General features: G+C 38.2%; 1 protein-coding gene across 5 annotated transcripts in view; it reads left to right on the top strand.

Annotated features, from left to right (window-relative positions):
* GRIA2 (glutamate ionotropic receptor AMPA type subunit 2) overlaps positions 1-17,019 on the top strand; it is a 190,886-nt gene that overhangs the window by 144,053 nt on the left and 29,814 nt on the right. For all 5 annotated transcript variants that reach the window (XR_010785816.1, XM_066573595.1, XM_066573596.1 and 2 more), the window contains exons 11-12: positions 133-503; positions 8,044-8,242. Coding sequence is in view for 4 of the 5 variants with exons in the window: in XM_066573595.1 (XP_066429692.1) it covers positions 133-503; positions 8,044-8,242 (570 nt within the window). In the remaining variant the exon portion in view is untranslated. The remainder of the gene's footprint in view (positions 1-132; positions 504-8,043; positions 8,243-17,019) is intronic.

Raw genomic sequence — 17,019 nt, 5'->3', positions numbered from 1 at the left:
TTTCTAAGAACTGTTGATGATCTGGCATCATTGAGGCAGATGAATAGATCGGCTAGCTTGTGTATTAAATTGTCTCTCGTTTATTAATTACTAATCAGCTAATCCTTCTCTGTTTCTCTTCTTTGTTTACAGAAAGCTGATATTGCAATAGCTCCATTAACTATAACACTGGTGAGAGAAGAAGTGATTGACTTCTCTAAACCATTCATGAGTTTGGGAATATCAATTATGATCAAGAAGCCTCAGAAGTCAAAACCAGGAGTTTTTTCTTTTCTTGATCCTTTAGCTTATGAGATCTGGATGTGCATAGTGTTTGCTTATATTGGGGTCAGTGTAGTTTTATTCCTGGTCAGCAGATTTAGCCCATATGAATGGCATACAGAGGAGTTCGAAGATGGAAGAGAAACGCAAAGTAACGAATCAACTAATGAGTTTGGGATTTTTAATAGTCTCTGGTTTTCCCTTGGTGCCTTTATGCAGCAAGGATGCGATATTTCGCCAAGGTTGGTTACTCATCTCTTTCCACTTTGTGCATTTTTGGTCTGGAGCGGATACCATGGTGAATATATTCATGGAAATGGAGACACATATTTCATATTGTAGGTTCAGTTCAAGTACACAATGCAAATTTTTTAAAATGGAAATAGAAATTAAGGTAATAAATGTGTTGTCTCGGGGAACTTATATGCACCATGTATAGACTACAGAAATGCACAAGGTTTCAATACTTTCATGCCTTCTTGGAGGGGTACCGTGTTTTTGCTGCATTCCCATTTCACAGTTTCAAGTTCTTGTGACTACAATGAACTGTGATGGGAAAAAGGGTAAAGCATTCTTACAGGTTTGTCAGTATATATCTGACTTGTTTGGATTCATGTATTATTATTATTACATCTACAGTAGTTGTTTCATTTCTTGATTCAAAGATGTTTTACATTCACAGCAGCTAATTCTGTTCCACGAGATATATTTTCTCTGACATTTAAGAATTCTATTTCTCCTGGAACAGACATTAGTCCATCGTTTTAAATATTACAACTACATCAAGCAATTTATTCACCTTCATGCCATGAACCTAGAACTTGATACACACTCAATAATATAGGACCCATTATACTGATATACAGAAGTGAGCATGCTTAAAACATATGAAAACAGGTTTGTTACAGGTCTTTACAGCCCATGCTTGGAGAGAATTATGTGTTATGTTATTGGCTCATAGCTTGCAGACATTATTCTTTTTTGAAGCTTAACAAGGCAATGATCTGTTCCATTATAAATGTAGATATAAGTGTAAATGCACGGCGCTGGGTCACGGGTTTTAATCCCACGCCATTGTAAAAATACAGAGCGGCTTTAAAGCTCCTACTCCTGCAATCTAGCAAGAGCAGGTCAGGTACTTGGCTGTCAGAGATAGCAAAGGACACCGAGAAGACAGAAGTAGTTTATAACCACTTCAGCCTTCTCTTTTGCACCCTACATAGTACACACTATGAGGTAGATAGAGGACGTACCAGTGCCATTTCCTTTATTGGACCTGATGATCATGTGATCATTGGCAAACCTTGGCATGGCATAACTGTTGGGTCTTAGCAGGCCTAGATTAGCTTTGCCAGTGACTACTGTCACTATAGGGGGATGTTTTACCTTGTAACTGGGATTCCTTTGGATGCTGCAATTACAGTAGTACAGTTTGAAATTAGAAATAAAATTACATTGTGAATATTTCCCCTCTAATATGATGTCAAATCAGACATAGATATTAAAAAATAAAAAAATAAATTGCAGAATAAAATAATTTTAAGTCATATATTGAAACATCCAAAACAAAACAAATCCATTTCTATATTTTATTTTAGAGTAGATATACTAATTTTAAAAATAAAGAACTATAAATATAAACTATAAATTTAACTTTTTCAAAAACTTTTTGTACACATTACCCCTAATAAAACAAAAAAACTGAAAAATAATTAAGTGGAAGAAGGTATTAGAAAACAGCCCTATATGTCATGAAAAAACACATCAGAAAACATTTTGGCAGCACAAGAAATAAATATAGGGGCAAAAAAACAACATATGGTGTAAAATCACTGAAAAGAGTCCATTAGGCTGGTTACCTAAAAGTAATCTTCTATCTTTACATATAACTAGGTCAGGCACATGAACTGTACGCTTCCACAATTTAGAAAACTATAGAGCTCAGGACTTTATCTTAGCTCAGTGATTGTCAGTCTTCATATCTGACGCTACATTAGAAGCTGAATTCAAATCAATGAAAATTTGCTTGAATTATTGTGTCAAACATTACCAAAAAGCTGAATGTCTGAGTGATGTCCAAGAATAGTGTGTGCTCTATGGAGCAATGCAGTACCTTCCTTTTGGAAGTCAGGTGCAGTGTGGGGTCTCAAACTCTTGTATTTACAGTAGATGTATCTATGATCTGATGAATTTTGGCTACATCTTCACTTAAACAAAATTAAAAGATAAGAAAACAGAAGTTGCACAATTTAGGGTTTTTCTGATCAGTATAATAGTACATTGAGGAAATGATTGAAATCAATTTTCTCTAACACTGTTATAACAAGAAGGTTGGGTTTACATAGTGTTCCTATGTGCACCCCAACTTTCTGTCACAGGGTTCTGTCAAGATAAAAGCAAAAAGCATTCTGATGGAACCCTGAACAAAATCACAGGCTTTTGTTATTAAAAAGGAAGCAAAAGCTGCAAGTAGAGATGAGTGAGCATACTCGCTAAGGGCAATTACTCGAGCGAGCATTGTCCTTAGCGGGTACCTGCCCGCTTGGAAGAAAAGATTCGGGTGCCAGCGCGGGTGAGCGGTGAGTTGCGGGAGTAAGCAGGGGAGAGCGGGGGGGAGAGAGATCTCCCCTCCGTTCACCCCCGCTCTCCCCCGACGCTCCCAGCTCCCCGCCGGCACCTGAATCCTTTCTTCCGAGCGGGCAGGTACTCGCTAAGGACAATGCTCGCTCGAGCAATTGCCCTTAGCAAGTATGCTCGCTGATATCGAGCTGCAAGCTTTGGTCTCATTTTATCAAGTTTCCGTTTTTTCCAGTGTTTGTGCAGGACACAAGAGTGTAGTTGATTACACTATTCTTTCTGGCAAAAATGCCAGAAAAGAATCGAAATCTGGTCAGAAACCAAATTGGTCTCTAAATAATGAAAGCTTATGGGTACATCCATAGTTCTGTTTCCATGCTGCTCGAAAAAAGCTCTGAAATAAAGCAGAAATGTTGCATTGGACGTAGGTGAATAAGCCACCATTTTTATTGGATTTTTGCAGTGCTACAACTTCTCTTGGATTTAACTTGAACTCTGAATAGATTAGGAATTTCGAGAACATCTAGTGCACTTATTTGGCCTGTCTTTTATATTCCCCAACAAACACTTTAACTGTCTGAGTAACCTTCAGATTGCTTTATGTGATTCACTTTAAGTTGTTCAGTGAAATATTGGTCTACGCTTTTACAGTCAAAGCTGATGACGTTGTAGAATGGCATTTTTTAATATTCAATATATTTTTGGAAGTGCTCAACAAAATGCTTGAAATATTGTAACTGGCAAATTCTTGAAACTGCATTTCCAACTACTTAAAACTAAACAGCTGAGTGACATAAAGCGTCAAATGTGCTCATAGGTGACAAATGTAATTGCTGGCACGCAATATGCACTTTATACAAACCAATCAACATTGGCATTGACATTTTAGAAATTAAAATGATGCACAAAATCTATGTGCTTCTTTTTATCAGCTGCATGTAGTGAACCTACAACTTTTAGGATTTCGACATGCAGGAATTCCCCAATATGTATCTAATGTAATTCCCATTTTCACAATTGAGGGCACAGCAGTAACAGGGCAGAACAGCTAATGCCTTCTAAAAGACTGAGAAGGAAGTTAAATTAATTTTTAAATTTAGAATATAAGATCCTTTCTAATTTTAAAGGAGTCATCCAAAAAGGCCTATACTATATGAAGCAACGGCTGTTTAGGTAGTTTCTAAGTATGTGAGTGCAAGTTCATCAAAGTCAAATCTCCAGATTCACTGTTCTAACATAATTGTATTAGATTCCCGTTTTATAAGTTTGTCATTTGATAACTAAAGACTTTATTAGCATGATTCAGAGAAAGATTGTACTATTTATTTTTTAAATTCCATAACTAAGCACTTACCCATAGGTCATGCCCATATTGTATTGCCCTTGTGACACCATAAAATAAATGAGCTATGATATAGTCTGTGATCACACAAAAATCCTCTCAGGCCATTCTAGGCTATTTACACTAATATCCAAAAATAAGCGCAATAAGAACCTGCCTGTTGATGGTTCCCAGATAGCAGAAGGATTTTATTTTGTGTACTGCCCAGAGAAAGACCAAGACAACCTCTTCTCTAAAAACAGCTACCATATGGAAGCTCTGATCAGGGGCGTAGCTAAAGGCTCATGGGCCCGGGTGCAAATGTTTATCTTGGGTTCCCCCCAAACTTCTCTTAACCCCTTAACCGTGCAGAGGCGTAACTTGAGGCTCCTGGGCCCCAATGCAAAACCTGTAACAAGGCCCCCAACTATAATGCTTTAATCATAGTACTGGGCTCCCTGTATGGAGAAGAAAGGCCTTAATGGCCCCTGAAGGCTCCTGGGTCTGGGTGCAACCGCATCAACTATAGTTACATCAGTGAATCTGATTACTAGAGGTCTATTTATGGAACCCACAGCTGTTAGTATTCGGAGAAGCTACAGCAGTCCATACATATGCTATGTTTTTATACCCCTCTATATTTCATATATATAGCATCCTCGTAGTTAATGGGGCTTAAAAGAAGTAGTAACATTGCATGGACTGACCAGCTCTGCCAAAATGGGAGACACTCAGAATGGGAATATCTCTGGCTCATAAAGGAGGGTCTCAGGGTGGAAATTTTGCTCTACAAGATCCATATACCTCAGTGTGAGAGAACACCCACCCCTTTAAGCACAATTACATTATTCTGAAAGCCATTGCTGCAGTTAATTTAGTGAATAAGGCTGGCCATATGCTTTATATACTTGTCTGCGAAATGCTCATTCAGCTGATAGCTATTTTCCCGTCTCCCCTATATGCATGCTTGATCAGCTAGGCTGAGTATGCTTGAGAACACAATTGGAAGAGGGGAGTAAGTCACTGCCAGACACCTCTCTTTCTTCTGAACAGGATTAAATATATTGAAATTCAGCATACCTAACTCTTCTTTTACCCCAATATCTGCCATTGGGGTAGAGTCATGAAGCCCTCACATGCATTAGATGGTTGGCCAGTCCTATCCAAATAGGTAGTTTTGGTCAACATTCATGTATCATGCATGGCCAGCTTAGGGAACTGTAGTGTAAACATATAACCAATGGAGGGATATATGTACAAATAAACACCCAATATCAGATTATAAAAAAATATATTTTCTGAAATATAAAATCAAGCATAGTTAAAAGAAGTGACATCACACAGCTAGGAGCAGACTCCATACATTTGAAATGGGAAATAGTATTAGTAAATACATACATTTTCAATTAATTTGTATACTAAAGTATCCACACAAAGTGCATGCAATATATACAAATTAATAAGGTGAAATGATATTTAATTTGCATATAAGGAAATGCTTAACCATATTTTATCGTGCAGTAGGATAACAACCTTTGCTGCTCTTAGCTATGTGATGTCATATCTTTTTTCTAGGCTTGAGTTTGTATTTCAACAAAATGTATATATATATTTTTTAATGTAATATTGGACATTTGTTTGCTTTTATATCTTTCCACTGGTTATATGTATTTGGTGTCGTCAACTAGGTTATTTGGCCTTATCCTAAATTTAATGTATGTATATTTTAGTATTTTAGAGGCTTGGTCCCGCTATTGGTATGGCATTATGTATTGCCAATATGCAGTTTTCTGCTGAAACAGATGTATGCTATCTAAGTTACAATTATAGGCAAGCACAAACAACTGTAGCAGTCATGTATTTTATTGAGTACATTAAATAAACATCCACAACATAGTGAGAATAAATACTGTAAGTGAAGCCTTGAAATTAATAACCTATAGCTGCAAATAAGATTTGCGTAACAATGAAAATGATTTTTGGCTCATTCATCTCTGCAAATGTGCTTCAGCTCATCAATATTTCTGGTATGCCTTGTGTGCACAACACTCTTCAGGTCATGCCACAACATCTCGATAAGATTAATGTCAAGACTCTGACTTGGCCACTCCAAAACACATATTTTGCAACCGTCTTTCAGTTTACTTGTGTGCTTAGAGTTATTTTCCTGTATGACTCGATATCTGTTCAGCTTGAGGTCATGAACTGCTGCCCTTACATTTTCCTGGAAAATTTTTTGATACACCTTAGAATGAATTTATTGTTCTCTCAAATAATCACAAGGTATCCAGGCTCTGATGCAGCAAAGCAGCCCGAAACCATCATGCTCCCTCCACCCCGCCTCAGAGTAGATATGAGGTTTTGGTGTCAGTATGCAGTGTTCTTTTCTCCTCTAAGCATGATATTATGCATTAATGCTAAAAAGTTTCACGTTTATACGTCTGTCTGTTAAACATTTTACCAGAAGCACTATGCAACATCCAGATGGAACATCTAAGGCAAGAATGAGACAAGTAGCAGTATTTCTTTGGACCACTATGTCTTTCTTTGTGGTTTCTTTCCATGAACACCATTCTTAATCAGTGTTTTTCTAATAGTGGACACATAAACAGAGGTTTTTGTAGTTGGTGGAGTCTTATGTAGGTCTTTTGCTTTTACTGCTGGGTTCTTTCTCACCTCTTTCAGGTTTGCTATTGTGCTCTTGGAATAATCTCAACAGGATGCCTGCTGCTAGGGAAAGTAGCAACTGTCCTGAATTTTCTCCATTGAAGATTATTTGTCTAACTGTGGAATGATGTACACTCAGGCCTTTTTGTGCTTTTGTGGCCTTTTCAGTTTCATACATTCCTATAACATGTCTTATAAGATCTTTTTGAAAGTTGCTTGCATCTAGGCATGGTTAACACCCGATAAGAACAAATTTGTTGATAACCAGGCTTTGTGTGCCTCTATTTAATGGGCATAACACCTGTAAAATTCATACTTCCAATCTCTTTAATCTCCTAATTGAAACACCCTTTGCCACTTAACTCTTGGAGAAGTTATTAACACAGATGCTCACTTACTTTTTATCCCAACACTGTGGATGTTTGCTTGATGTGCTCAGTAAAAGACATGAACAGTACAACTATTTATGTGTTTTTAGTTTAGTTAGATTGTGTTTTTCCATCATTGTGCCTTATATAAAGCATCAGCCACATTTTACTAGTGATCAAGGCAGAAATCAAGGCCATTCCAAAAGGTTCACTTGCTTTTTCTTGCAACTGTATACATTTTCTTAGTCTTATATGTTTCTATATCTTCCATCCATTTGTTTGGAAGGGTTATCATACAGTCACCTCTATTACTGTGTTGAGAATAGGCATGGGACATGACCCTCCTCAGGGTACATGGGGAGTCTACCTTTAAGACTACCCAGACGTTACTTCTAGTTCATTGATTCCATTATGTAGTTGACACTGCAAACGTATTTTCAGGAAAAGTCCCTTATCATTAAAGGAGCATTCCAGGAAAAACTTATATACTGTGGTCTAGCTAGCACAGGGCGAAAAGGGCGGTAAATTACTTTTTTCTTTGGTGTTCTAGGAATCCCTGTGCAGTGTACCCCAGGTCCTTCACTAGAAATAGTGTATCAGGTTTTCCTGGAGTATTCATTTAAACAACCATGGATTGTCAGTGCTATCAAAATGTGCTAATATTTTTCAGTATCCTGTGCTTTTGAAGCATTTTGTTCTATTTTTGTATTACACAATTGATAGACAATTAGATAATACATTACCAAGAATGCAATAACTTAAAAAAATATTTTGCTCTATGTGAAATTTCAAACTGTATTGCATCAAAATTCATTTCATTTTAAAAATTCATTTCATACTTGTTATTAGATCCCTATCTGGTCGCATTGTTGGAGGTGTGTGGTGGTTCTTTACCTTGATTATCATTTCATCCTACACGGCTAACTTAGCTGCCTTCCTAACTGTGGAACGAATGGTGTCACCTATAGAAAGTGCGGAAGATCTTTCCAAACAGACTGAAATAGCATATGGAACATTGGATTCAGGGTCAACTAAGGAATTTTTTAGGGTAAGACTATTTCTTTTTGTACTATTTTAAATGTTTAATGCCTATTATTTGTGGTACAGGGATTTGTCAAGTTACAGTGGTCTCATGTTACAATACAGTATATTCAACCTCCTATCCAGCTAACCATGCACTAAGTGGTTGTCTAGTAGGGTGCCTCTGCAGTACAGTACAGCTACAAGAACTACCAGTACTAGATATATTGTATCGCTGTCTACTTATTGTACTCATGTATTTCATTGTTTTTTACTTATACTACATGTACTGTACTACAAGTACAATGAAAAAAAAGTTTGGTACCATGTTAGCTAGTAGAGTAAAAAGTGATTGTTCTAAGTAACAGAAACCAAGTAATCTTCTAGATATGATACCTTTTAATGGCTAACAAAAATACATGATGTTACAGCAAGCTTTTGGGTTGATAGAACTCGAAAGCTCGCTATAACATCATGTATTTTTGTTAGCCATTAAAAGGTATCATTTCTACAAGATTACTTAGTTTCTCTTACTGAGAACAATCACACAAGTACAATGCAAACAGCACTATATATATTTGTATGAGGTGTTTTCAAAAATGACACAGACATTGTAGTTGAACAATTGATTTTGTTGGACAGTGGCCCTTGGCCCATTAGCAGTCCTTACAGTTTCTGAAAGAACAAAGCTTATTCTAATTTAAACAGCTGTATCTCTGGTTCCATTAGGGCTACCAACATGCTTTTGGCGTAATTTTAAAGAGAACATTCTTGGCTTTCAAAGCATGTTGGTAGCCCTTACAGAACCAGAACTACAGCTATTTGAAGTGTAAATAGTGAATTTACAGCTTTCATTTCAGTCATTGTGTGTGGAGCAGTGAGGGAGGGGAGGAAGGAAGGAGCTGGCAGCAGAAATCTGTGATTCTTCTGTCTCTCTCTCTGTCCCAGGGAAGTGGTGGTACCCTCTTTCCCTGAAAATAAGACCTATCCTGAAAATAAGTGCAAGCATGAATTTTCAGGATTTTAGAGGAAGCAGCATGATTTTTGAGGATGCTTGAAATATACGCCCTACTCCAAAAATACATCCAAGTTACAGTTAATAAATAAACGCAATTTAAACAGTGTCCAGGCAGCAATAAATGTAAAAAAGTTAAAGCTTTTCGAGCAAAAATTAATATAAGACCCTGTCATATTTTGGGGGAAACAGGGGTATGTATAAATTTTTGTTCATGTTGCCATCCCCATCAGAGTATATATTTGCTCTCTGACTGTCACATAGGGGGGTTTTCCCAGAAAAGGAGTGAAATTATGAGGACTTGCTCATCAAATCACCCCTCTATACCCTTTTAATCCCATAAATGCTACAGTCAATGCTGACCATGGCATATAAATGTTTTGACAGAAAAAAGCATTCAAAACCTTTTTCCCACTTACACAAGACTTTAAATATAGAAAAAATAAAAATAGCAATAAAAACTACACATAATTGGTATCGCCACATCCATAAAAACCCAGACTACAAAATATCATATTATTTACCTAGCATGGTAATTTCTGTAAAAAAAAAGTAAAAGAAAAACTTTAAAAAAAGCAAAAATAAATAAATTTCTGATCATCTCACTTCCCCAAAACAATACTAAAATATAATTTAAAAAATCGTATACACCTCAAAATGATACTAATAAAAGCAACAAATTGTCCCACACAAAAAAGGCTTGATAAAGCTTTGTTGACTGAAAAATAAAAATGCTCTGGCCATGGAATGCAAAAGAAAAGTCTTTTTGTAAAAAAAAAAAGTTTTTTAAGTTATGCAAATGTGGTAAAGCATAATATAACCCCTATAAATATGGTGTTTTCATAATCATAATGTCCTGTAAAACAAAGGTAATATAATTTTCCACACTGTTAATGCCATAAGAATTAATCAAAAAAAAAAACAGTGGTGAAATCTCTTTAATTTCCGTTGTCCCCATTAAAAAAAATTAACAAGGCTATTCAATACATTATGTACCTGAAATTGGTTCCTATGAAAACTAGAACTCGGCGAGCAAAATATAAGAGGTCTTACAGCTACATTGACAAAAACATAAAAAAGTTATGACCACTGGAACACAAAAGGGTAAATTATTTACTAGCTCTTATGGCTAAAATTACGTATGTCACTAAGGGATTAAAAATGCAGTTCTGCTCCAAATGTATTTATATGAGACATAAATTCAAAATCTACAATAAAAAGTGACATTTTCAGGAGGGTTTTTTCCAATCTTAAGATAATTGCTGGAAGGTTAAATCAGGTTTGAGACCTCAATCTCTGCCGCAGATGCCACACAATTGGATTGTGCCTAAGTGATTGTCAGCTCTCAGCCTTTCCTACTGTGTCACTATAGGCATCAGATAGGCTAGTTTCTACCACAGTCTGTTCTGGCTAAACTCAACTCACAGTGTTGGACCAGTCATTTAGTATGGGAATCGATTCTGTACCTCGGCAGGTCTCTTGTCACTGCCTTTCAAGGAATTCGAACTTACCTTGACTGCAAGCAAGCAATGTGCATATCACATAACACAAGAGTATAGCTGCAAGCCACAGGGTGGCAAGATCAGTTCTAGTCCAATTCCTTGTGCCATCAGATTAAAGATGTGTGTGAGGGATCATTTTTTGCGGGCAAGCTATAATTTTTATTAGTACCATTTTGGCGTACATCTTTTTGATCAATTTTTATTTACCTTTTGGGAAGCCAATGTAACAAAAACTGCTATTCTGGCATTCTGTACTTCTTTTTTTGCTGTTCACTATGTGGAATAAATAGTGGGATATTTTAATAGTTTGGACACCAAAGATACCAAATATGTGTTTTTTTTCATTTAGAATTGTTTATGGAGAAAAATGGAAAAAGGTTTTTCAATGAATTTTTATTTTTTTTTTATTTTTTCTTTTAAAATAAAAAAATATAAAATTTCTACCTTTTTTTTTAGCCCCCATATGGAACTTGAAACTTGCGATTACTTGATCGCTTGTACTGTATACTGAAATACTTTATTGCAGTATATACCATGTTTCCCCGAAAAGAAGACACTACCTTATATTAATTTTTGCCCCAAAAAGGCACAGTGTCTTATTTTCAGGGGGTGTCTTATAATACTTACTTAGTAGACGGTGTTCAGGTCCCTCACGCAGGTCTACGTATGTCTCTGCAAATTCATCCTGAATTGTAGTTTTTGCTTTGCTTCCCTGATGTAGATTTCTTGATGGAACCTTGTACACCATATAATGTACAGCACAAAAAAAGATAAAATAGGTCAGCACTACCCAATGAAAATATATCTCAATAGAAATATATAGGTGCACGGTAACCCATGGCTGCAACATATAGTAGAATCAGAAACCAAAAATGGCAACAGCACACAAAATCAATTTACTATCAGAGGTATACATACCTATAATCAATACTCTAACCACATTAAATAATGCAAGGTTCTTGGTATATAATTTCATCAAAATACATTGGCCCATCTAAGTTGATCAAATTATATACCAAGAACCTTGCATTATTTAATGTGGTTAGAGTCTTGATTATAGGTATGTATGCCTCTGATAGTAAATTGATTTTGCATGCTGCTGCCATTTTTGGTTTCTGCGTATAATGTACAGCAGGTTGGAGGATATACGTGAGAACGCGTTAGGGATTTTATAGTCTTGTTGTATGTGTGTGTTTGTCGGTAATTAGAGATGAGCGAACCTACTCAGACACGCCCCTTTTTCGCCCGAGCACCGCGATTTTCGAGTACTTCCGTACTTGGGTGAAAAGATTTGGGGGGCGCCGTGGGTGAGTAGGGGGTTGCAGCGGGGAGTGGGGGGGAGAGGGAGAGAGAGCACCCCCTGTTCCCCGCTGCTACCCCCCGCTCCGCCACGCCTCCCCCCACCCCCCGGCACCCCCCGAATCTTTTCACCCGAGTACGGAAGTACTCGAAAATCGCAGTGCTTGATTGAGTAATTACTCGAAACGAGTATATTCGCTCATCTCTATTGGTAACCCTCATTTTTTTATTCTAGGCAGGGCCCAGCTGAGGGACGGGGTTATGTTCTAATGACAAAACCCCTTTAGGCCCCTTTCACATAGGCTACAAAATCTCGATACAAAACCATCGCTACAAAACCATGTATGTGAAGCTCATGGTTTCCAATGGGTTCTTTCACATGAGAAATGTTTTGTAGCCTTAAAGAACCCATTAGAAACCATGGGCTTCACACACATACATGGTTTTGTAGCGATGATTTTGTAGCGAGATTTTGTAGCCCGTGTGAAAGAGGCTTTACAGCTGTATCCGCATGGGCTACAAAACCTCGCTACAAAACATCGCTCATGTGAAAGAGCCAACTGGAAACCATGGGCTTCACATTGTAGCAATATTTTGTAGTGAGATTTTGTAGCCCATGTGGATACAGGTTAATGTTTGCATGATATTATTTTTAATGCATATGGTTGTATCAAGGAAATGTATTTGAGGTTGAGTGGTTGTGAGTGAGCTTGATAGTTGGATGGAACTTGTTGACGTTTATGTGGAAAGTCAGCAACTCAGCAGCTCATCTTCAGAGCCTGTCCAGAATATTAGCAGATCATCATTATAACAGATCTCCTATGGAGACTTAGACTACAGTGTCTATATATAGTGATATTTAGAAGCTGTAGAATACAAGCAGTGCAAAAAGTTTAATTAAACCCTGATGCAAAAATGAGTGTCAGTCCAAAATGCATTTAAGTAAAAAAGAAAATTCCATAAAGATGTCCATAGGCTTTAACTATCAGCCTTCTGTGTGCATTATCTTTTGTTTGGGTTACATTTTATATTATTTCTGTGCTGCAATGTTTCTGCTGCAGCCTTCCGCATACTCCTGAATGCCGACAGAGCATTTCTTCCTGGTAGTGGGGCTTGAATACCCCACCTCCAGCAAGCGATTGCTCTGATTACTTCATCAAGCGCTGCGTCAGCCAATCAGAGCGTTGGCTCTGATTGGCTGACGCAGGTTAATCGAGCATTGGCTCTGATTGGCTGAGACTGCACTCGATGAAACAATCAGAGCAATCACTTGCTGGAGGCGGGGTGTTCATACCCCGCTACCAGGAAGAAATGCTCTGTCGGCATTTAGAAGTACACGGAAACCTGCAGCAGTGCCACAGCCCAATGCGAGGGACCTGTATGCCGCCTACACATTGTTTTCAATACTCTAGACTACTGCTGCTTTATTAAACTACTGCTGCTGTGCTAACCCATCATTAACCAGTGACTCAATCCTGTGGGGCTATGAGGCGCCAGAGCTGACATCTAAATAGTTAACTGCTACTATTGGAGCCAACTCCAATTGCAGACTTTGCCAGTGGCTGTGAGCTGTTAAAAACAGCTTATAGCCATCGGGAAAGAAGCAGACTCAGCTCCCGATCCAATTCCATATACCCATTCGTGACCTCATGATATATATTTATGTGATGTAATTGGGTAGTGGTTAGAGATGAGCGAGTATACTCGGTAAAGGCAATTGATCGAGCGAGCATTGCCTTTACCGAGTACCTGCCCGCTCGAGATGAAACGTTCGGGTGCCGGCGACGGGCAGGGAGCTGCGGGGGAGAGCGGAGTGGAACGGACGGGAGATCTCTCTCTCCCTCTCTCCCCCCCCCCGATCCCTCCTGCTGACAGCCGCTACTCACCGCTCCCCCCGCGCCGGCACCCGAACCTTTCATCTCGAGCGGGCAGGTACTCGGTAAAGGCAATGCTCGCTCGAGCAATTGCCTTTACCGAGTATACTGGCTCATCTCTAGTAGTGGTATTATTGCAATTTGAGGGAGTATATTATAAGTTTTAATTTTATTTATAAATTGTGATGATATATTATTGTTTTAGACAAACATATCCATGCTGATTGGTGATACTTGGAAGTTAGTTCCTGTTTCTAGATTTATTATGTTGATTCTAAGCACTTTTACATATTAATATGGTTTATCAGATTAGACAAACTAATATTGAGAAAGAGGTAGTAAAATAATGACATAATATAATGTACTGTTGTAATTCACACCTCCAGAGTTATCACTCTCTGCTTGTACCAAATGTTAGCCCACATTATAGTCAGCCTACACATCTAGAGAACATTTGAATAATTCCGTCACGTGGAAAAGTCAAGTACACAGGAAATGAGTCATAAAGTGGAGGATGGATAAAAGTATTGAACTGTTGTGCGTAATTACTGTGCTTTTCTACTCAACATACACTTCTCCTGATGTATGCTCACAATATAATATGTGTTCAAATGTCATCCAGCTTATTCTTTCTGACAGTTAATAGGGATTAGGGACACAATCATAGCATGTGAAAAAGAATTGATAAGTATCGAAATACAACATATATGTTGTATAAATGTATGTTTATCTACAGTTTAATTATCTATTTAACTAACTACACAAGTATAGTGATTTTTAATCACCCAGCACGCAAAAAAAAGTCCTTTTAAGTGCTCTCAGTGAATGGAAATCACTTACTTAATTCCCTTCTGATTGCTGCAGTTTTCATGGAGTGTATTCTTTAAACTGGGATTGGGGTCTGAGTTCATTACGCACCAATATTTAGCTTCATTGACACTGCACGTCCATTTCTTTGGACTGTGTATCAATATATGTTTCATATCTACTGTATTTACCATATGTTTTGGTACAATGAGAAATGTTTTATTGGACATGATGGATTTCTTTAATTTTCAGATATGAGTTGATATGATTTGCATAATGTCATATAAGAGACAGTCTAATTAAAATGTTCTATGTGATTAGATTAATGTACAGCAAAAGTAGCATGGTACCATGTTAGCCTGAAAAATCTACATGATGTTAAATATTCGTATGAAAAAGACAAAAATATTATAGAGGTGATGCCTTTATTGATTAACCAGAAGAATTATGTTTGCAAGCTTTTGGAGCTCAGGAGCAGGCAGGGTAACAAATGAAAACCTGAGAGAAATGCACAATCTTTAACCCTTTCCAATCCAATGTTGGGCCTTCCCCTGACATCATCATTTTCCTCCACAGCTCCGATGTCGGGACAGGCCTGACACTGCATTGCAGGAGTGCATCTGCACCCGATCATCAGACACATCGGGTGCAGATGCACTCCTGCATTGGTCCTCATCAAGGACTCCCGAGGAGAAGGCAGAAAGGGTTTTTAACCCTTTCTGCCTTCTCCTTTACACATTACATAGCGCTCAATTTGCGCTATGTAATGCAGAGAGATTCCGGACGGCGATCATGTGACCGCCGGTGTCACCTGACCCCCAGCTTTCACATGAACGCCGAGCCTGGAGCCTGAAGGGAGAATGCAGAAGTATTACTTCCGCATTCTGCCCGGCAATCATGTGACCGCTGGGTGCCACCTGACCCCAGCTGTCATGTGATCGCCGAGCAGGGAGGCTAAAGGGAGAATGCAGAAGTAATACTTCCGCATTCCCCCCACGGTGTAATGACCACCTGCACCCTCCTAAATTCTGTCAGATCAGGAGGGTGAAGGGAAAATTTATTTTTTCTCATCCATTCTCCCCAGCTCCAATTTATTTGGAGCTGGAGAGAATGGATGAGAAAAAATAAATGCATTGGAAAGGGTTAAATGTTGTTACATGAAGACTTTAGTACATGGGGTGATACATCATTAAGATAAGCCAGAGCAATAAAACGAAGGTGTTGTATTTGAAATGAAAGTGGAAAAGGTGATGATTTAGGTCACAGATCTGGACTCGGCTGACGGGTGTGAAGTGTCCGTGTAATGAGTCAGAAATCCAGGGATTAGATTCAATTCTTGTGTTAATGGCTGGAAAGGTTTTATCAGTTGGAATTCCCAGATTTTTCTCTCGCTCATTCTTGAAATGACCTTTGAGGATTAAGACATTAAAGTTTGTCACGTTGTGGTCTGGTCCGGAGAAATGTTTACCCACAAGTGTATCAAGGTGTTCGCTTTCGTATGTCTCTGCAAATTCATCCTGGATTGTAGTTTTTGTTTTGTTTCCACGATGTAGAGTTCTTGATGGAACTACGTACACCATGTAATGTACAGCACGTTGGAGGATGTACATGAGAACGCGTTAGGGACTTTATAGTCCTGTTGTATGTGTGTGTTTGTTGGTAACGCTCATTTTTTTTATTCTAGGCAGGGCCCAGCTGAGGGACGGGGTTATGTTCTAATGACAAAACTCCTTTAGGCCTCTTTCACATGGGCTACGAAATCTCGCTACAAAATCATTGCTACAAAACGCATGTATGTGAAGCCCATGGTTTCCAATGGGTTATTTCACATGAGTGATGTTTTGTAGCCTGAAAGAACCCATTGGAAGCCATGGGCTTCACACATACATGGTTTTGCAGCAATGATTTTGTAACGTGTGAAAGGGGCCTTACAGCTGTATCCGCACGGGCTACAAAATCTCGCTACAAAACATCACTCATGTGAAAGAGTCCATTGGAAACCATGGGCTTCACATTGTAGCGATGTTTTGTAGTGAGATTTTGTAGCCCATGCGGACACAGGTTAATGTTTCCATGATATTATTTTTAATGCATATGGTTGTATCCAGGAAATCTATTTGAGAATGAGTGGTTGTGAGTGAGCTTGATAGTTGGATGGAACTTGTTGAAGTTTATGTGGAAAGTCAGCAACTCAGCAGCTCATCTTCTGAGTCTGTCCAGAATATTAGCAGATCATCATTGTAACAGATCTCCTATGGGGACTTACACTACAGTGTCTATATATAGTGATATTTAGAAACTATAGAAT

This window comes from Eleutherodactylus coqui, chromosome 7 (genome assembly GCF_035609145.1).
Source record: "Eleutherodactylus coqui strain aEleCoq1 chromosome 7, aEleCoq1.hap1, whole genome shotgun sequence".
NCBI lineage: Eukaryota > Metazoa > Chordata > Amphibia > Anura > Eleutherodactylidae > Eleutherodactylus > Eleutherodactylus coqui.
This window is presented reverse-complemented; position numbering and strand designations above follow the sequence as displayed.